We start from the raw sequence: 22,908 nt of genomic DNA on the forward strand, positions 1-22,908 counted from the left end.
CGTCCCGACAGTTTTGTTCCTTCACCTGAAGAAGGCTACTTGTGTTGTGGCCGAAACGTCGTGAAAATGTTATTGTTTTATTTTATTATTTTATTCGTATTCTACGTGACTTTAACGAAAGAACCAAAGAAGATGAATCCTTGCAGTCACGAAAGCTTTAAATCGAAATAAAATCCATACGAACGTTGACAATTATTGCACTACGATAAGAATAGAACCAAGGCCGAAAACGTGTTTATTTAATACACCAAGTATACACTAATCACCGCACCCAGTAATGTCAGGCACATTGCATCAGACACATTCCAAGTATGCAATAGGTACGTGCGCTCTTACTCATCCGGTCTCACACGCACACAAGCACCAACACGGGATCGCACCGTCAAGTAAAATGGCCCACGTGGGTAGAGAGGAATGGGGGCAAGGTCGGCATGTGATCACTGCGATCACTGACAGAGTACAATCTGGCTGGTAGTCTTCACGTCTCGCATGATGCGAGTCGATGGGCTTAGCTCAGTGACCAATAACCACTCAAAACAACCAACCCGACGAATGAAAAACGGCTTGAACTTTTGTTTGGCCAAAACTTACCTCTGATGACCCAAGTTGTAAATGTTCGACAGAAATCCCAAAAGTTTAAAACAGAGAGACTCTTGAATTATATCAGATTTGGGCCTAGAATGTAGGATGTAAATCACCATTTGTTACAAAAGAACACGAACATATCTTTGTCGCCGTGGGAAGTTATGGAATAGATAAGTTGCGCAATTTGAAAATGAAAATAAACCTCAAAAATTAGTACAAAGTGAACTTGACAGATAAACCAAAGCCAACTATGGAAATGGAAAATCGACTAAAATTCTTTATTACTGAATTCAGAACATGCCGATGTACAGCCCTCTTTATAACTCAACTGCTGGATGAGAGCCTCCTGACTCAATGTGATTTACGGGGGTTATTTGACCAGACTTGAGCATGCTGGACGTTACGAGGGAGTGAAAATGGGAAGCCTAGATAGACGTGGGAGCACAGTACAGTATCACGGATGTGCTGCTGCGCCTCACTACCCTCCGCATTAAGGAAAACGGTGAAAAGAACATACCGCACGCGCGTATTCACGTACGTTCACACTGTTTGGTGAAACTAAAATGCTTTACTGTATATACACCAAGCTATTCGAACATCTACTTTGGTTTTTGTTCTGGTTATATTTTCAGTTCAATAATCAATTGCAACCCTCATTTGAAAGCCACCGCTTAGGAAACCATAACATTTCCTCCTCCGAGTCATCACTTATGAAGTCATACCCACATTTGACCGAGACTTTTGCAAAGCAACAGTTACTTCCTCTGTCAAACGCTCAGCCGAGTCCCGTGAGCGTACGTCTGACGTCACAGCACTCCGGCATCTACCAGGCCATGGCTCAGGAAGTGGGGAGACTTCCCTGGGCTGTGGAACTCTGCAGTGGCTACGGCTCTGCAGGTTCAAAGGTTTCCTCTTGCACAGTCCCAAGGTGCCATGTGACAGTTTTGTAACCTCAACGTTAAAAACCATAAACCAGAAACATTGTAGGAAATGGATAATTCGTGTTATATAAAACAATGCTGCGCTCCTATTCTTAGCTCTTTCGGTAAAGTCACGTTGAAGGGAAACAATAAAATAATAAAATATATATAACAATAAAAAATTCTCACGACGTTTCAACTGCAACACAAGCAATCATCATCAGGTGTGAAAACCACAGCAAGAAAATTTGAAAAAAGTGGCGGTTTTTAACGTTAGCACCAAACTATCCTCGTATTTACACGTACAGTAGTAAAGTAACACATTTATAAATGACATATCTGGACATTTGCATCCGGTTTGCATTTGGGCAGCAGGGTGGCGCGGTGGAAGCACTCACACCTCACAGCAATAAGCACCCAAGTTCGATTCCCGACTCGGGCGTCATTGTGTGGAGTTAGTATGTTCTACCATGGTTCTGCATGGGTTTATAGTAAGGTCTCGAGTTTCCTCCCACAGCAAAAAAAAACATGCAATGGAACAGGGATTTGCCAAACATCCCAATGCTGAAAAGTTACCTGCAAATTACTCAGTTGGGATTACACAGCAGCAGCAACATCACCCCCTACTGCAATATCTTGGCAGGACCCTCCTGAAACAGACTTGAGACTCGATGAGGTTTTTCTGGGTAAACACGCTTCACAATAATTATAAGTGACTAGAGATGGAGGTGGCCTTTAAAAAGCTTGTTTTAAATTAGGCCGTAAAAGGGATACGAGTTAGGACTGACCATTTCACTTGGAATTATACTTATTTTGTAATATTCCACTGTGTTTTAATATACAAACAAATAAATCTAACGATTAGTTTTAGATAGCGACGTTCATGCAAATTACATTTCACAATCGCTGAGGAACCACAGACAAGCTGGGAGGCCGCGAGGCAGCGAGCCAGCATCAACACTTGCTCTGATTTCTCTATATATTAAGACGTGTTTATCCGACGAGTGAGCGTTTATTATGCATGTCGGAGGAAGCTGGCGCACCCAGAGAAAACCCACGCATCCTAAAGGGCAACTCTATTTCACACACACTTTGCTGTACAGCATTCTGTTGGCAAGCCAGGGTATGGCTCCTCCACGCCAATGGGAAGGGAGTTTCACAACATCTGTGCGTTAAGAATTAGAAATTATAATCTTTATTTAGAGTGGAGAAATCCGATGACCTACGAAGCTCTTTTTCCCAGATCTCCAGATTGGACATCCACCAACCCTAGCCTCCAGTGCTGGAGTACAGGCGTAACGCCACCACCTGGTTAGTGGGAACATGGCCGCTGAAGGGAAATCAGAGAGCTGAGCGAATGTGCACATCTTGTCTCCACATGCGACCCATGACATCACAACTGGTTCTGGGGGTAGGTTCAGGTAAAATAAGCCACGCAGTCCAGCTGCAAACAGACGCTTAGGGGGCCTTCTTTGGGATCCGATTGGGTTACAATCAGCCAAGTAAGAAGGCTGTTGTGGGAACGTGGGCCCTCGAGCCTGGCCCAATGCCAGCAGGGAGCCAGCATGTCCCCACCGGTCCTGCAAAGGAGGTATTCATGATTTGTAATCAGCTTCATGATGTCATAAGTGAGCAAACAACAAGCCACTCATTCTCTACAACAATCGAGGCAGGTGGCTTTATACAGTCCAGCGGGCTTCACTGCCTCACTCACTGCTCTGGGTTTCGCGTACAGGATCGCATTTCCCCGACGGACGAATTGCTCTCCCATGATCTTGCCTACATTTCTGGCCAACAAAGGGAACCTCTGCTGTGACACGGGTCGCTAGCTCGGCTGCAGGCAGTACGGAAAGGAAGGATGGAGCGGTCATGTGGTTCACGACCATCACCTGGAAAATGACAGGCGGGGTGAAGTCATCAGTGCTTGTGGTCATCTCAAGACTTGCCTTGCCAAAAATCCACCAACTTAAAGGAGCGCACCCAACGGTTGAAGGGTACATTGGTACTGTGACCTTTTAACTCGACACTTCCACAGTCAAGCGAGACGTGGATACTTGCACACCAAGACATCAAACAACCATCGATGGTTTTTAGTGTTTTGATTTGCTGCATTCTTCCAAACGTGTCATGGGACTAAAATATGCTAAAAAAGGCCTTCAAAAGAAGAGTTGCAAGTTCTTAATACAGTTAATGTTAAAACTGATGCAGTTAACCATTGACAGTGTATGGCAGTTGAAAGGTACTAGGTGATATTTACAAAGTCCAGTCTGCAGCCTCCAGTCATTGGGAAAACACATACGCCCAAGATTGAGTGGAGTAGTCAATACCAGTAGTCACCTGACTGGCATTTTTTTGTGTGGACTATAAGGAAAAGGTTTCATATTACGTTTTTTTATTTTATTTTCCCAGGCAAGGTCCACTGAGCTACATGGCTATTTTTCATAAGCGACCCGGCCACAGATGACAGCTCAACAAAGTGGTTTGTCATGTGGAAATGCACAGGAGCCAAATGCTCCAAACGCATGTTTCTAAATGTGGAGGGAAAAAAAACTATTTTTTATGATATATACTCGATTGTAGATATATAAAAGGATATTGTTGTTTAAATATAAATCATCACTTTTATGCGAACTATAATCTATAATTTTGATTTACAAGCAACTAAAATAGCAAAGAAACATTGTGGAAAATAACTTAGTCGAACATTGTTTGATTAACATCAACTAAATGTCATTTCAATAATATAATCATTAGGAGGATTATTTATTTAGAAACATGTATATTCAATGTTGCTCAGTAATTAGCGCACTGTGGTGAAGTATGGTCAAATAACCCACAATCATCAATAGGGTAAGGACGGCCTTCATCCAGCAGTAGATTCACAGAACACTAACATTACTATTCTTTATTATAAGTACAAGAGAGGGTAAAGTTCAGGGTAAAATGTAAAAAAGTAAAAATTAATGCAAGTGGTGCAAACAAATAGCAAAGCAGAATAATATGAACTACAAAGTACACAGAATAATCATTAGACCTCCTTTGCCAGTACCAAAATATAATAATAATAAAACTGAAACCTTTTTACAAGGATTCATGTCTGCATTAACCACAATACCTGCATATTCTTAGTTCTTTCGGTAAAGTCACGTTGAAGGGAAACAATAAAATAATAAAATATATATAAAACACTAAAAAATTCTCACGACGTTTCGACCATAACACAAACAGTCGTCATCAGGTGTGTCGGTTTGCATAAAGTTATTTATTTTTAAACGGTGTATTTATTTAAAAAAAACGTTAGCGCCACGTGCAGCGATTTGGCAGTTTATTTAGAAGGACTAGTCCATCTATGTTCTGAAAAGAGGAGGGGGGAGACGAAAAATAAATGTATGCTGTCTGAAAGCCACTGTAAGCGTGAACAATCAATTAAGACCTGAAATGGTTTATCAAATCTTTCCAATTATTGCTAAGCCAGAATCCATCTTCTCGGTTGAAATTGTCTCTGTGCTTGTATATGTGGATAGCCTCATGAACGAATCTCTCATGGTAGCCAGATGGCTTACAAAGAACCTCTGTCTTGGAAAAGTCAATGTCATGTGAGCCTACTGAATTATAACAATGATCTTCCACGGCCGAGGTGTTGGTCCTACCGTGTTTAAGGTCTGCTTTGTGTTCACGAATGCGGTCCGAGACATGGCGTTTGGTTTCTCCAATGTAACTACTACCACATAGGCAACTTAGTTTGTAGACACCAGGGTATTGTATGTCCGGAATCACATCTTTTACAGACGGAACCAGATCACGGATTTTATGTAATGTGTTGAAACGGACCTGGATCTTGTGTTTATTCAAGATTTTGGAGATCTTTTTTGTGATCCCCGCAATGTAGGGTAAAGTGATGGTTTTGAAAGGCTCCTCAAGAGGGTCCTTCTTCATGGTTTGAGTGATAGCTTTGCGGATTGTATAGACGGAGTAACCATTAGCCTTAAGAGCTTGGTGTACGTGCTTTAGTTCACTGCCTATGTGTTCCTGGTCGGATATGCATTGGGCTCTATGATATAGAGTCTTGATGAGAGAATTCTTCTGTGATGGATGGTGGTGGGAATCCGGTTTCAGATAAGCATCCGTATGGGTAGCTTTCCTGTAGACAGAGTGGCTCATTGAACCATCAGGTCTCTTTTTAATTAGGACATCCAAAAAAGGTAGCTTGCCATCTTTTTCGACTTCCATGGTAAATCTGATGGCTGGGTGTATGGAATTGATGTGGTCGAAGAATTGGTCTAGAGCAGGTCGGCCATGTGGCCAGATGACAAAAGTGTCATCCACGTACCTCTTCCATAAGGCTGGGCGCAGAGTGGCAGTCTGGATGGCGTCAGTCTCAAATTTCTCCATGAAAATGTTAGCTATAACCGGAGATAGGGGGGAGCCCATTGGGGTGCCCTCAGTTTGTTTGTAGAAAGTTCCATTCCAAGTGAAGTATGTATTGGTTAAACAGTGTCTCACCAGGGGGGGTACCTCAGTGTTTAGTCCTTGATGAACCAAGTCTTCAATGATTGCGATGGTGTCAGGTACAGGAACCTTGGTGAATAAGGAAACTACATCAAAACTGACAAGCAGGTCGTCTGGGGACAGGGAAATACCCTTGATTGTCGATACCAGGTGAGTAGAATTTTGTACCGCAGAGGTGGTTTTTCCAGTGAAAGGACGCAGGATTTCAGACAAACACTGAGGTACCCCCCCTGGTGAGACACTGTTTAACCAATACATACTTCACTTGGAATGGAACTTTCTACAAACAAACTGAGGGCACCCCAATGGGCTCCCCCCTATCTCCGGTTATAGCTAACATTTTCATGGAGAAATTTGAGACTGACGCCATCCAGACTGCCACTCTGCGCCCAACCTTATGGAAGAGGTACGTGGATGACACTTGTCATCTGGCCACATGGCCGGCCTGCTCTAGACCAATCCTTCGACCACATCAATTCCATACACCCAGCCATCAGATTTACCATGGAAGTCGAAAAAGATGGCAAGCTACCTTTTTTGGATGTCCTAATTAAAAAGAGACCTGATGGTTCAATGAGCCACTCTGTCTACAGGAAAGCTACCCATACGGATGCTTATCTGAAACCGGATTCCCACCACCATCCATCACAGAAGAATTCTCTCATCAAGAGTCTACATCATAGAGTCCAATGCATATCCGACCAGGAACACATAGGCAGTGAACTCAAGCACGTACACCAAGCTCTTAAGGCTAATGGTTACTCCGACTATACAAACCGCAAAGCTATCACTCAAACCATGAAGAAGGACCCTCTTGAGGAGCCTTTCAAAACCATCACTTTACCCTACATTGAGGGGATCACAAAAAAAGATCTCCAAAATCTTGAATAAACACAAGATCCAGGTCCGTTTCAACACATTACATAAAATCCGTGATCTGGTTCCGTCTGTAAAAGATGTGATTCCGGACATACAATACCCTGGTGTCTACAAACTAAGTTGCCTCTGTGGTAGTAGTTACATTGGAGAAACCAAACGCCATGTCTCGGACCGCATTCGTGAACACAAAGCAGACCTTAAAACACGGTAGGACCAACACCTCGGCCGTGGCAGATCATTGTTATAATTCAGTAGGCTCGCATGACATTGACTTTTCCAAGACAGAGGTTCTTTGTAAGCCATCTGGCTACCATGAGAGATTCGTTCATGAGGCTATCCACATATACAAGCACAGAGACAATTTCAACCGAGAAGATGGCTTCTGGCTTAGCAATCATTGGAAAGATTTGATTAACCATTTCAGGTCTTAATTGATTGTTCACGCTTAGTGGCTTTCAGACAGCATACATTACATTTTTCGTCTCCCCCCTCCTCTTTTCAGAACATAGATGGACTAGTCCTTCTAAATAAACTGCCAAATCGCTGCGCGTGGCGCTAACGTTTTTTATAAATAAATACACCGTTTAAAAATAAATAAATTTATGCAAACCGACACACCTGATGACGACTGTTTGTGTTATGGTCGAAACGTCGTGAGAATTTTTATTGTTTTATATATATATTATTATTTTATTGTTTCCCTTCAACGTGACTTTACCGAAAGAACGAAGAATATGAATTACTGCAGTCACGAAAGCTTTAAATCACAATACCTGCAGTCAAAATGCAAACAAAAAACATACTATGATAATATATGCATTGTCCCTGAAACTGATTGGTCCACACCAAGGGACGGCTTTCTTTTGAGCCTCGACCCAATTGGTGCTCGACCAGAGGACGCCAAAAGTCGTACTTTGGCGTCACACGAAGACATGAGGAAAAACCAAGTGTCCCAGTTATGAGAGAAGAAATTGATAGTCAGAACTGGAGTCCTATATCAATAAACACTAACGTCAACTAAATCTCATAATTCACAAGATCGGCTTGAAGACCATTACGCTTCGCCATACAAACGGTCCCCATGCCTCCCCTTGGCGCGTGGCCTTATCCCGAGGAGAGAAATTATCCGGAGCCAGTTCAAACAAATATGATAACACAAGAATTAGCCAAAGGGAAAAAAAACCCCAACGCATAATCCCAACCCTGCTGCTGCGCACAACAGGGCAAGCAGTCGAGGATAAATGTACCGTACTCTGGCATGGGCATCTCTTGCCGACAGTTCGCAAAGAGAGAACTCAAGACGTTGCCAACTGTGGACAATGCATTCCATCAAAACGACGTCCATGACAAAGGAATAATTTACACCAACAGGGCCAACTACTTGCGGGCACGCAGCGGCTATCAAAATGCCCCGAGCCAGCATTCAATAAGCGTTGTCGTTTACAGCAAGACGATGGTATATTCATGATTTAAAATCTCTTCCCCATGTCCAAATAATATTGTCCATTACTCAACATGGTGGGGCAGGAGAGGGGGGGGGAATGTGGCCCAGTGGGAGTGAAGTCGCTGCTTCTTGCGGCTCGCTTAGAGCAGGCCACCCTGGTTAATACTGCTGGTGGATTAACCGATGTCATTTTTGTGCTGGCGCACGTAGTCCAAATTTGGCAAAAAATGTATATTAAGAGGAAAAATAAGAATAGGTTGTAATCTTTCTGGCAATAAAACAGGTGTTAAGATCTTCTTTGGGTCTTTCGGTAAAGCCACGTAGAATGAGAATAAAATCATAAAATAAAATAAGACAATAAAATTGTCGTCCCGACAGTTCTGTTCTTTCACCTGAAGAAGGCTACTTGTGTTGTGGCCGAAACGTCGTGAGAATTGTATTGTCTTATTTTATTATATTCTCATTCTACGTGACTTTACCGAAAGAACCAAAGAAGATGAATCCTTGCAGTCACGAAAGCTTTAAATCGAAAGGTGTTAAGATGTTCAAACACCCCATAGATAGCTTTTGCAAAGCATCAAGTCTGCATTAATCACACATACCTCGTGGCAAAACATACAAACCAACATGCTCTGATAACAATATACGCATCGTCTTTTAAACCGATTAGCCTACCAGAGGACAGCCGTCATTATGGCTTCGTCTCACCAATAAAACGTAAATTGTAAATTACTCAATTGGGATTACACACAGGAATCATTGCCCCCTATTGGTAGGCCTGATGCCCAATTGCAGAACAGACACAGTAACCTCATGTGGCAGAGGGGCAACTACCACCAGGGGTGCCCTTTTCAAACGCGTTAACACGAGCTGAGATGCACACCAGTGAATCGCGTGCAGAGCGCTCCTATACGGCCCCCGCTGGTGAGGAGGTCGCTCCATCAAAAACAATGTAGTCGCAAGATTATCCATACAGTCCAGACGTGTAAAATGTTCAAAAAGCATTCATACCTGTGAAATATGTAATTAATAACACATATTGGTGTGTGTGTAAACGGGTAGGTACTTTTTTATTATTATGGATCACGAATAAAGAATATTGACGTAAATAAAGGTAGATATACAAGTAGTATTTAAGGGTACATCAAATACATATGACAGCATACAAACATTGACAACAGTTTACGTGAGGGATTATAAATAAATGCCCATTAAGAGTTGGCAGCGACGCAAACTATTTTGGATTTGGTTCAACTTGGCCCAGAGAGGACCGTAGGCAGCCGTTCCAGTGTCTCAAGTGTCACGTTATCTCCAACAGTGCGAAGAAAGGCGCATTGTTAGCACTTCGGTGGCAGGTGTGACAAGTTTTTAAGCTTCAAATGATTCTGCGTAGTGAACTGCATGGTATTATAATCATTCAGTTCACATGAACGAACTGTCAGGCTCAACATCCCCTGACCCACAACGCACATCCTGCAATACAGCAATAGAATTGTCGAGCAAAGTGCAACACTTTGCACAAAGGTTTTTATTCTGCAACTGCCGAATACAATATAATGCTTCTTCCCTCAAACAAATCACAAATGCAGGGTGACTTACACATCTATATATATGTATACACACACAGGGTCCTCGTACACACATTCACGTCTCACTGACATTGGTGTCATAGCCACAGCAATTCCATTTCATTCTAAAGCCACAAATGGTGTCTTTATAAAAGGTTTAATACATTTTTTCATTGAAAAGTAAGAATTTTTTTAAAGCTGTTGACTCCATTATTCCCAAACATAATTATGCATTTTAAAAGAAACATTTCCAATGGCCAAATAACCCGGAATGCACTCGATCCCATCAGACCTCAGAAGCAAAGGTTTCGGCCTGGATGGTGGTTGGATGTATTGATGCATGTTCAACTTCTTTCGCACTGTACGTAGCCAACCGTGCTAATCAGAGGTGCGTGGGAAGGACCACAAACTAAACATAAAAAAGTTTTAAAGAAATGAGGATGGATGACCACCGTGTGGTAGGTAACGGATGCAGGCCGCAAAACTCGTTGTTGGACTGCAACTCACGGGCTCCCATGTCCCAGCTCCCCATCCTCGCCGACCCCCCTCCCCACTGACCAGCGTGGTGAGCTGTGATCAAAGAGTCCTTAACCCATTTGGTGTGGGGAGGCCCTTATCCAGCAGTGGACCGACAAAAGGGATTAATACGTACAAACCCGATTTTTTTCGGGGGAATGGTCATACAACTCTCCTTCAAATAATGTCACGTCCCGATTTAAACTTTACCATTCTATTTATAATTCGCCACAATCCACCATGACAGCATATATGTTGCGTAAAATGACGCCGCATTGTGCCGAACAGACTCCACAGTATAGACTCCACGAGTAGACTCCACGGTATTCATGGAGGGCTCCATCAGTCAACCCAGCAGCATTCTCTACACTCTGCTGATGAGACCTAGAAAGTTGGCACCACTCTAAAGTTTACCTGCTTCAAAGCAATGGTCCAGACAACTCAGAAACCGATGACAAAATAAGATATATTTTTAAAGTGGTGAAACAGACCCTGTTCTCTTTAAATGTTTTCATTAATTTTATTATTCACAATAGAACACAACATGGCGCTCATGGCAGGTTGCCAGGCACACAGCACAGTACATTAACCACTGCACACACACAATGATCTATTCTAGGGAGTTTTATAGGGGACTGTTATGATGCTACTCCAGTGCCACATCAGGTATCAGACTGCCCTTCTCCTTGCATAACCCAAAAACTTTGCTGCGAATATATTCCATGATAGTAATAATTTACGTCAATCCACTGGCAGATGAGAGGAGGTTTGTTTGACCAAACTCGACGATGCTGGACAGCGGAGGTGTTGGAGGAGGCGGGGGGGGAACACAGGACCGGCTCAGATCTCATTCGCCGCCGAAGTTAGTCGTGGCCGGGAAGCAAGCTCAGGTCACCAGGTTCATAGGGCAGTGCACTAACCACTCGCCCAAATTATTGTAATAATTATCGTGGCAGCGTGGCAGTCTACATTTTTTCCAGCCCATTACACAAAACACGTTGTATGAAGGGGCCATTCCCCAAAGTGCACTTCACATGCACTTTGGGGAAAGTGCAGAGATCTGAACTTAGATTGGCTACTCTGAAAGATCGTCTTGGAATGTCGACTTTCAACAACTGCCATCTTACCTTGCTCCAAAAATATCTTTCTTTGCCAGGTCAATCCCAGATATAACTTTGACCTTCAGAACTCTTGACCCCTCCTGCAAAACAAACATAAAAATTAGACTTAAACATGTAAAAAAAACTTTTACAGTAAAAAAACAAAGCTTTGAATACAAGTTAATGATTAGCTCTCTGTATTACCATACACAGCATGTGTAAACGTTCTGCCAATAAAAGAGCAGCATGACATCAACATCATTATGATCTCCAATAGCAAAGTAAAAACGAGGAACGCGGTGAAGCCAACAGCAGGGAACTGTGCCCCCTTAGAAATAAAAACACACGGCCACTGCAAACAAGATCGTCAGCCTGGCCACTGCAGACATCCATCAGCACAGGCAGAACAACGCAAGCCAGTCAAGCGGGATGAGAATCGCCACCGGACCTACACTCAAGTCTCATTGTTCATAGTCGGCCATTCTGTACAAGCAGCAGACTGAAAAAGAAAACACCAAATGCTGCCCACAACTGTATCAGGAATCACAATGATGCATGCTTTATGGAATACTGCAGCAGTGCATTCATGTTGGCAACGGATATGTCAATAAAACACACTTCTAGATGCTTCTGTCAGAAACGCCCGACAACAAAAATCATATGACCTGAAAATAAACACACTTGGTCAAAGTTTCCAACAATCAGCTTCTGTTAGAGCATTTGGCCAGGAACCTTGATACATACAATAGACTACAATTCGGATTAATATATCATTTACATGCGACCGCATCAAGTTGCAAATAAACAATGGGAATATTTATTTTGTAGGGAGAGGCGATAAGTCAAAGGCAGAGTGGAAGTCTTGAGACTGGACTCCAACGGACAGGGAGCCAACAGCATGGACGGCGGAGGGACGTGAATTCCAGACAGTGGACAGCAGAGGAGAATGAACGAACTCCCACTGAGTAAAAGGTTGACTGGGGGCTTGCAGAGGCCTTTGTGGAATTGAGCAGAGAGTGCTTGGAGGGGAGCAGAGCGAGACAAGAGGAGAGGTAAGCCGGGCAACGGATCTTGTGCAATCTTAAAATGAACTATCAGCAACCCCATCAATTTCAGCTTTTTTTATCCTCAGTCCTGTCGTGTCCGAGAGAACACATCCAACAGTTGCAAAACCAGGCGTGGACACGACAACTACAAGGCAAAAGATGCAGCCCTGAAATACCTCACTCACGCCACTGATGCCAGAAAGGGCTTCCACCCACGGAAGCTCCAGAGACCTTTCGAGAAAAATGTGGCCTCCTCTTCCATGCTGGCTAGACGTCTGGGGGAGTGGGAGTACCCACACTGTCACCCACCACACACGACCTGCCGAGATTAACTTTGACATTCCCAATTATGCTGCTGGATGAACAGAGGTGGGGGAGTTAACTTGGCTACCGTTTCAACTGTCGAGCTGACTAATGCCAGCGAATTCATAATATTTACGAGTGTACTTCTAAACATTGAGGCAATTTAAATTTTGATTTAAAGCTTTCGTGACTGCAGTAATTCATATTCTTAGTTTTTTCGGTAAAGTCACGTTGAAGAGAAACAACAAAATAACAAAATATATATAAATAAATAAATATGCCGTTTTCAAAATACATTTATGCAAACCGACACACCTGATGATGACCGTTTGAGTTATGGTCGAAACGTCGTGAGAATTTTTTATTGTTTTATATATATTTTGTTATTTTGTTGTTTCTCTTCAACGTGACTTTACCGAAAAAACTAAGAATATTGAGGCAATTTGTTGCGTTTTTAACGAACATGCACACGTTGATGGAAGTAAAAAAAAACAAGGACTCCGTCGATTTGACTAGATGGTTCTTCACGGGAAAAAGATTGTAGATTTAAAGCTTTCATGACTGCAAGGATCCATACTCTTTGGTTCTATTCGGTAAAGTCACGTAGGTAAAAAAATAAAACAAAAATCACGACGTTTCGACCACAACACATGAAGGCCACTTGTGTTGTGGTCGAAACGTCGTGATTTTTGTTTTATTTTTTTACCTACGTGACTTTACCGAATAGAACCAAAGAGTGTAAAAAGATTGTAGTTTAAATACTAGCAGAAAGTCAGCCCATCATAATTGAATAACCCTATAAAATCATTGCCAACCACTCGCCGAGTTCAATAAGCTTAGATGGGTGAGTACTGGTTTAAAACAAAAAGTAATTCGCTACAACCATATAACACATTTTAAAGAGACAGCATGGAGCACGCAGTTAATTACTTTACTATTTCAAGCAGGGAGAGCGCACAATGAGAACATTCCCCGCTCGCCTGAGGGAGCAGCTCGGACGAGGACTCACGGATCTCGCGCTGCCGACTCAGCTCAGTGACTCATGGAAATGGGTCACGTCTACAGCCTGAGGCAACAGAAACCAACCAATAGAGTCCATTTACTCACTTGTGAAAACCCATACGCATGTTTGGGTGGAGCAGTGGGTGAAGTGATTGTTGGCGGACTGCACTCTGACCCTGGGGGACATGCATTTTATTCCTCGGCCACGGCTAATATCAGCTGCAATTTACATTCGAACACATCCTCGGATTCCAATTCACCAAAACCTGCACTGGCGGGCATGGTGAAGTACAGTCAAACAATCTCCATGGAAGACACGGAATGGGGAGGCCTTCATCCAGCAACGGTTGATACAGGGCAACAACATTTTACACATTTTTTCAAAGTTAATATTCGTGGAGCAACTAGACTCAAACTCAAGTAACTGACCAGAACGGCATTGGGTGTCCTCGAGCCAGCCGTGACAATCCCACATTCCTCTCTCCCTCCAAAAATCATCTCCCGTTCGGATCTCACAACATCGAACACGCTTAACGAGCCCCAAGACATGGACAAAGATGACCACTGCCCATTATTAATTGAACGTGTAACCAGCTAACTACTGTGCAGGGTCTGTAGGGTGCCATTTGGCAAGATACGTTTTATTTGACAATGCTGAATAGAGATGATTGCAAATACTAATAACGCACTTGCATTTGAATGCAAAAAGACAGTGCATTAATCGATGAGGAATTATCAATGTAGGGGGCAAACAGCAGGGAGGTGTCTTTGTGCTCGATGTAAGAATCTGTGCAGAAAGAGCTTTAATGAAGACCTTTTTCTTCCGTTTGATGCCCTCTGCTTTTTGACCAACTGCACCCCCCCTATTGGCGTCTGGCAAAAGCAAACGCTTTGAGAATAGGTTTTTCCATTTTTCCTGGCAACAAAACAGATGTTGAGATGTTAAAACACCAAACTGAAACCTTTTACAAGGAATAATGTCTGCATTAACCACAATACTTGCAGACAGATTGCAAACAAAAACTCTGATAATATTTGTCTTTGAAACTGATTGGTCCACACCAGAGACAGCTTTCTTTTAAGCCTAGTCCCAAATGGTGTTAGACCAGAGGACACCAAAAGGCGTACAGCACAAATACAAGCAATATCAGAGTAATGAGAGCTCGGGGTGAGCAGCTACATGATTCCTTGTAAAAGGTTTCAGTTTGGTGTTTTAACATTTCAACACCTGTTTTGTTGCCAGAAAAAAGGGGGAAACTATTCTCATATTTTGGTACTGGCAAAGGAGGTCCCATGAAGCAAACGCTTTATTCAATCCAGGTTCCACCACACACTCACATTGGGGCACAATCTTGATGTGCCATTGCAGACCTTCACGTGAAAATCACAAACCTTCAATGGCCCGACTTACAACGCCCACCTGTGCAGATAAACCCAGCGGTTCATTCCTTGCCTATCTGTCGAATCTGTGCTCAATGCTGGCCTTGACCAACTTAAGTGATTTTTTTTTTTACAATTGTACATATTTGCGCAGTCATGGGTAGCGTAGTAAAAATAAACTTAACAAACCTAAAACTCGATTTTTGGGTTTCAAAACAGACGTTTTTTAAATGTTTGCTTGACATTTTTTTTTAGTCAGGCAATATTTACCCCTTCTCTGAATGTGACAAATGAGTCTTGGCAGGCCACTTCTCCACCAGCCTCCCTGACCATGCTCAACATCGTCCCAGTTCCTCCACCGCGTTTCCATCAACTTCACGATTCCATCAAATAAAGTGCCCCTTTCAACTGCAATTGCCAACTTTGGTATTCACTTCCACCGTTTTTCCCCATCTATTTAAGTAGGACCATTTATGTTAAGCTGTGTAAGAGGCAAACTCGCATTGGAAAAAGTCAACATTTGTGAACTTAAACAGAAACATCCGTTGATTATAGTGAACGATATTGCCTTAAACAGGTATTTAATTAATCTTTGTTTTTTTCGGTAAAGGCCAGGGAGCGGTGGTGTAGCGGTATTTAATTAACTGTGAAAACAAAAAGCATGGCTTCTCAAGACTTCATTTAAAATAAAATACAGCTGTGAAGATGGTTGTAGTTTAAATACTGGAACTCAGCCACTGGTTTATTGCAATAAGGTAAACAGAATATGTCCCACTATGCTACCTAACCAACAGGGATGGGTTTTGTTAATTAATCAACGTTATGCTTGTAAACCACGTCTCTTTCTCAGTGTCACAATTGCTCCGCAGTGTTGCGTGGAGACCTCTCGCGTCCCTGAATATTCCCACTCGTACCGCTCAACGCACGGCTACTTGCATGGCGACTGTCCCTTTGGTGGAAAATTTAAGAAAAAATGATTTGGTGACACTGCGTTGCCAGTGGCACGCACAACAAACACAAAATCTCACTTTTCAACAACATTGCGTCAATAAAATAACAAAATAATGTAATAAAATTACATTTTGGGCAATGGGCCTTCTTCACAGCATACAAAAACCGTATGTGCTATTAAGACGGGCCATTGCACGGAATGTCGCCTATGCTTTTTTTCTCTTTTAAAGAAGGTGTTATTGACGAAAGTGGAGGTTTCTTTTGGATCTCCCATGCGCTTGCGAGCCCATCCTCCAGTCTGCTGTGCCGGAGTAAATTTATCTACAACAGCACCAACATGAAATGTACAATTCAGGAACCATTTTGAATAGCAATGGCAAGGAAGAAACAATCCTATTTTGCTTTTAAGAGAAGACTCCCCTTTTTGCAAGCTCAATAGAGCCTTTTATATGAAGTCAGATGATGAATTGATTCCAGTACAGTCATTTATGCATAGCATTATGAACAAAGCAAGTTTGCTGAAAGCAAACATTGAAGGCCCTGTCACAGGCTTCCAAAGGCCCTTATGTGTGTATGTTGCAGCATAAAAACCAAAGTTGAAAATTACACTGGTCTAAAAACACAACCACAAACAACCCTACATACAAAACGTTTTCCCAAGACTCCCTTGTAACAAAAATGATTAATATCCAAGTGCAGTCATCTGTTTAAAAAATAGTTTAACCTATTCTCAGTCATGTTCTATAAAAGAACGTTGAGCAACATTGGTTATACAATTGGAAACAAATACTGCACATTTCTAAAGGGAAAGGCGATTCTTATTTTTTTAAACATTAAAACTACATTTAGGGACATTTACAGTTGTACCGTGTTAGATTTCATATGCGTTTAGTATGGCTGGTGTCATGTGATAAAAGAAAAACAAGTTTAATGCATGGCCTGCTTAAAGGTATCATCATGGGAATTTAAAAGGTTGTTTTGCCATTCCTGCTGAGCATTTTCAAGGAGGCACTGAAGATTGTATCATCATCATCACTGTTATAACACCACATTCCTCTCGGATAGTTTGTTGTAGGAGCACACAACCATGAAGAAGACCTCTAGCCATGTTCAATCATTACATAGCCACATTTAGTACTGGCAACCACCAAAAAGTGCGAGTAATGCTACATTTCTGAAAGTTCACGTAATAAGTTAAACATTGAAACCAAGCATGCCATTGGTATCAGCAGGGCAACAACACTTCATGTCAGAATTACAAAGCCTCAATCTGAAGTACACCATTAACTCTGCCATAATTTCACTAGCGCCATAAAAGAGCTATGCAAAGCACGCTCGTCTCAGGGAAAACGGATAGAAACTATGCAGCGTAAATATGCGACAAAAGCACACGGGGAAAATATGAGCAATGGAAAGCAAACATCTCCATTTTCTTGCCGTATGACACAAAGCAATATGTACTAATTACGAAAGGCAACCTAAACTTCATCATTTCACTCCCACTAAACAGACATATAGCTGTATATTTACACACCCATGAACGTTATGAATATGAGCAAAACCAGCTGAACACTCCAATCTGTTCTGATCACAGGCTTTTGCAACCATAAATTGAAGGAGTTCTACCTAGGTCTTAATTCTTCTTGTCAGCAATGTCAGACAACAGGAAGTGCCGAAACACATGGTCACGGACTATTTCACCAGCACGGATCTTACTTGTCAGGACACAGATCTGGAGGTTTTTAGCATTCCTATGACGTGCGTTGCATTATAAATTACAACTTCGCTAAACATATATAACCTGCAGTATTGAAGACACCGATAACAATTCTGATCATACACGCCCTCACCCAATGATTACGATGGGTGATGCCGGGTTTACGCGTAACTGCTGTGTCCAAGCCGTAATGACGATGAGTAACGGCCATTTAGGTTTCACTATCATGAAAAGCCATTTCCCCGAAAAAGGGTTTACCTTGCAGTGTATGTTCATATTCATTTAGTAGTGTTTGAATAATAATGGACAACTTAGAAAATATTTTAGTTGCACTGCTTAAATTGGAACTGGTTATTACGGTGCATTTAAAGTACACCAAAATACAAAGCTAGGCCTACCAGCTAATTATGTGTTACATGGTGCATTATGGGTAAAAGCATACGTATATTATGAGAACTATGCAGTGTCTTCACATATGAATATAAAACATGTTTCAGTCCATCAGCCTCTTAGCTTTCCACAACACAATGCATCCGGACAGAATGAAGTTCTGCTTATATATGCTTTTAAAAGGAATTTGTTTTTGAGCCAACTTGCGTTGCAGGATTTTCTTTTTCTTTAATATAATAGTATTGATTCTTGTTTATGCAGTATTTTCGATTCCTCCTGTAATGCAGTGGTTTTTCTCGAGGATTTATATTTGCTTTACTGCTGTACTTTTTTACTTTGTTGCTTTTGTAATTTTGGTGAACCAGGCCACTTGCAAATGAGGCTTATCCTGATCTCCTGAGTTCTCATCGAGTTTGACAAATAATCCGGAGCTTAAAATGCATGTTAAAGTGGCGTACAATATTGATCGGGTTAATAAGGTGAAACAAAATACAGATATACTACACTTGAATTTTTTTTAGATATATGAAGCTAAATAATCATAATACATAAGACTGTATATATGATAAGCAAGGGCACAGCTATTCTTGTAAGAACAGCAACAGCAGAGGAACCGGGGTTCAAGTGAGAGCAAGGCCATGTGAACACATTCGCAAGTTTACAGATTGTTTATCTGCCAAGCAGGTGAATGGAAAGTCAGTGGAGGGATATCCCCATTTCTTATAAATCAGCGTAAGGCATAATGTTTCGTACCCGCGTAAACACATTAAATCAATCAAATTTAGTAAGTTACAGCAGCCAAATATCAGAATCGTTTATTGACCGAGGCTTTGAAATTTGGGAATTAAAGCATCAGTAAAAGCAGGAGGAAAGCCAGAGTAATGAGTGAGAGTGTCTGCAGTGGCGAGCAACTGGGCATGTTCACACACAAGATGCCTTTAACATTTCACTGGCATGCTGGAGCTATGGGAGTTCACCCAACTCAACCGCAAGGTTAAGACAAAATATCTGCTAGGCTGGACTAATCTAATTGCGATCAATATCAACATTAATTATACTTTGTGGGACATCAACAGTGTTTGTTCTATATTTTAGATACTGGCTCCCATCAGAGAAAAGTGGAATTTCCACCACTGCCTCTGGACTGCCCAAGGTTGTTTGAAAATAATTTAACGTTAACTGACACTTAGAGTTACACGCAATATTGCACTTTCCTGCCACAAAAAAAACATACGAACATGTGGAAGCACACTCCGCATGCAATCTGCTTACATTTCACCGAGTACAATCTCTGCCCACGCACTTGTGAGTATGGCAAAAAAATATGCAGTACCCATAACACCTTGCAACAGGACCATCTAGGCACTTAAGCTACCGGGCACGTCTCAGATGAGATGGAAGCATCCTTCCTTCCAAAATATTCCACCCACTTCCACTACATTAAGTTAACGAAGCTGCTGCCAATAAAAGAGTAAAATTTGTCATGGCTCCAGACAACAATCATTATATGGCAAGGCGAGTCTCCGTGTCGTTCAAAAACTGGACAGCCCGAGGTGGCCTGGTGGCTCAGATGTCAGAGCGTCGAGTTGGCAATTTTCAGAGATCCTGCGATTGAAACCTGGGAGCCGACCGTGATCAAAACCAACCCACATTCTAAATCAGTCCAGGGAGTTGATGGTCTCGACATGGCCACCAATGACTGCACACACCACAAAACAAAATGACATTTACATTTCTTTCGCAATTAAATCTGGATAACTTCACTTCCAGTTCTGAAAATACAAAATAACCGGTTTGACTATCATGCAAAGACGATGGCGACTGCAGTGTCCCTCTGTGGCAGGGCGGGCGGGAAAGCGGTGACCCCCCCCCCCGTCGATGGTGTGGGAAAAGAGGCTCCTTTGAAGGGATCGCAAGAGACCGAATATATCGTTAAGTCCAATTGCGTGGGCCAATCTATAACAACACCGAGTGTTGCACCGCTGCGATATTGATCCGAATTGAATACAGTACTTCGTTTATGAAATTTCACCCAAGAGCACGATCGAGATAAAATCGCGACAAAGCCAACCCCGTACAAAAACTGGAGAGCCCGCAGAACCAAAATGCCTTCGTGCCGCGAAATCTGCGGGGCCGCGTGGTACAGGATGTTGTGAGTAAGGATGTTGTGTTCTTGGAGAACCACATTCACTAATAATAATAGTCGTAGTAGTCATAGTGGCGACCTGCCCTTCTGGACTGCCCGGTTCGTGAGAACACTGCCCCCAAAGTGCTGGCTGCGTGACACACACACACCGAGTCACACGGCCACACGAACCCGCACGAACACGTGTGTCACCAACAGCGACCAACCCTTTGGCACCGCCGTACCTGCTGCGTTCGTGCCATACCCAGCGAGCTACCTGGCGCACCGATTTAGACGCGTCTTCTCCACGTGTCCATCCACATGCCCCAATGGATTTCAATTACCGTACTCTCATTGAGTATGCATTGCGCCACTATTGCACGTACAATAGCAACGCCTCCATCGTATAGTTTCGTAACCGAGTACATACAAACGCCGCTGCTGCGCGATCTTTACATCCAGAGCGGATGTGTGCACGTCTCACTCTGGCGGCGATGGTCACGATGGTCGTACAAAGCTCATCACCACCACCACTTGTCATTATGGGTCGGGCTCCGCTGGTCGGGCATTATGGAAATCCGTGACCCCGCCAGCTGACCGTGGAATGGTCCACCCCTGGGCTGGCTCAAGACGGTTCGGCGGCGTGATCGCGCGCACACAAAGCGGGTAGGAGGAAGAGGGGGGGGGGGTCTGGAACCACGCACGAGTATACGGCCACAGACACGCACGGCCCCACGCCTCGAGACGGAGGAGCCGAGCTCACCTCGCCGTCGGCCAAGCCGTGCACGTCAGCCGCAGCCATGGCCGAGCCGGGGCCGAGCCTCTCTTCTGACCCCACCGTGGGTCTCGTCCGCTCGCCCTCGGCTAGCTGCTGGCGCGACGACGCTGGCGCCGAGCGCCCGCCGCTGTGGGGGGGGGGGCTGAGTAGCGACTGCCGACGCCGCTGTTGCTGCCTCTGCCACTGCCTCTACTGCCGCCCCGGGGATAGCGCGGACTGAGCACGGCTGCCGCTGGCCGCCTGTACGGAGTGGGGGATCTGGCGCGCCGCCGTGGGGCGCGGATTACAAAAACGGAGCGCCTCTTGAACGCCCCCTCATGGGCACCGCCCACTTTATAATGGCGGGCGGGGGCGGGGAAGGCCGCGCCTCTTGAACGCCCCTCATGGGCGCCCCCCCCACCCCTCTGTGGTTTCTTCCTTTTATGGGAAGGGGCGTGGCTTCACTGGGGCAGCCCACGAAGCCCGTCGACACGCGCGCCCGCCTCCTTTCCCGCTCGAGGCGGGGCTCCTCCTGGCCCCGCCCCACGGCGTCCTCGTTACGCGGGACGAGGCCCTCTGACGAGGGGCGAGGCCCTCTGACGAGGGGCGAGGCCCTCTGACGAGGGGCGAGGCCCTCTGACGAGGGGCGAGGCCCTCTGACGAGGGGCGAGGCCCTCTGACGAGGGGCTTCCACTTCGTGCCTCGCCCCCCACACAAACCCTGGCGGTGTGGCCTGCGACGTTGAATTTGCCGTTTGAGAGATCAGGATGAGGAATGCGTGCTGTGAAGAAGGGCCATGGGCCGAAACGTCGTCAGATATATTTGTGGGGTTTTTTTCACGGTGTTTTGACGAACCTGTTGATATAAGACTTGCGGGGTGGTTAGCCAAAACAGAACCCTGTAGCAATGGGGTAATTCTCGGGCAGTTTAACAACATTGTACGGATTTTTTATTTAAAGCTTTCATGACTGCAGGGATTCATTCTTGGTTCTTTCGGTAAAGTAACGTAGAAGGGAAACAATAAAATAACTCAAATATAAAACAATAAAATTTTCACGACGTTTCGACTGCAACACAAGCAATCATCATCAGGTGTGAAAACCACAGCAAGAACATTTGAAAAAAGTGGCGTTTTTTAACGTTAGCACCACGGAGAGCGATTTGGCAGTTATTCAAACGGACGAGTCTCTGTTTGTATATGTGGATAGCCTCATGAACGAATCTCTCATGATAGCCAGATGGCTTGCAGATCACTGTTATAATTCAGTAGGCTCACATGCCATTGACTTCTCCAATAATTGCCAAATCGCTCTCCGTGGTGCTAACGTGAAAAAAAGCTGCCACTTTTTTCAAATTTTCTTGCTGTGGTTTTCACACCTGATGATGATTGCTTGTGTTGCAGTCGAAACGTCGTGAGAATTTTATTGTTTTATATTTTTATTATTTTATTGGTTCCCTTCTACGTAACATTGTACGATTTAATTATAATTATCAGTGTGAATATTGTGTCCCTTTTAGCCGTAGCCAGCTGGTCCACTCGCCAAAGGTATAAAGTCGTCACATCTTTACTCTCTAACGTTTAACTTTACACGTAAGTGTCCGTGGCCAATTTAACGGGTTCACATTTGTGTTTGGATGATGCCACGTGGTGGTTGTATGCCATCATTCTTGTTAGTATAACCCTCCACCGCCCAACACGACTGTTTGCTTTCTCAG

The 22,908-nt window shown here is 43.6% G+C and overlaps 1 protein-coding gene across 2 annotated transcripts in view; it reads right to left on the reverse strand.

The window, feature by feature from the left end:
- LOC142924412 (E3 ubiquitin-protein ligase NEDD4-like) overlaps positions 1 to 21,569 on the reverse strand; it is a 43,394-nt gene extending 21,825 nt beyond the window's left edge. The window contains exons 1-2 of one of the 2 annotated variants that reach the window (XM_076066775.1): positions 21,199 to 21,569; positions 11,549 to 11,622 (exon numbers count right to left, since the gene is read on the reverse strand). In XM_076066775.1, coding sequence (XP_075922890.1) covers positions 11,549 to 11,622; positions 21,199 to 21,237 — 113 coding nt within the window. In that variant the 5' untranslated portion in view covers positions 21,238 to 21,569. The remainder of the gene's footprint in view (positions 1 to 11,548; positions 11,623 to 21,198) is intronic. The other variant, XM_076066776.1, reaches the window with a different exon arrangement.
- Between the last annotated feature and the right edge of the window lie 1,339 nt (positions 21,570 to 22,908).

This window comes from Petromyzon marinus, chromosome 13 (genome assembly GCF_048934315.1).
Source record: "Petromyzon marinus isolate PM22_M1 ecotype Great Lakes invasive population chromosome 13, UKy_Petmar_22M1.pri1.0, whole genome shotgun sequence".
NCBI classification, from domain to species: Eukaryota; Metazoa; Chordata; class Hyperoartia; order Petromyzontiformes; family Petromyzontidae; genus Petromyzon; species Petromyzon marinus.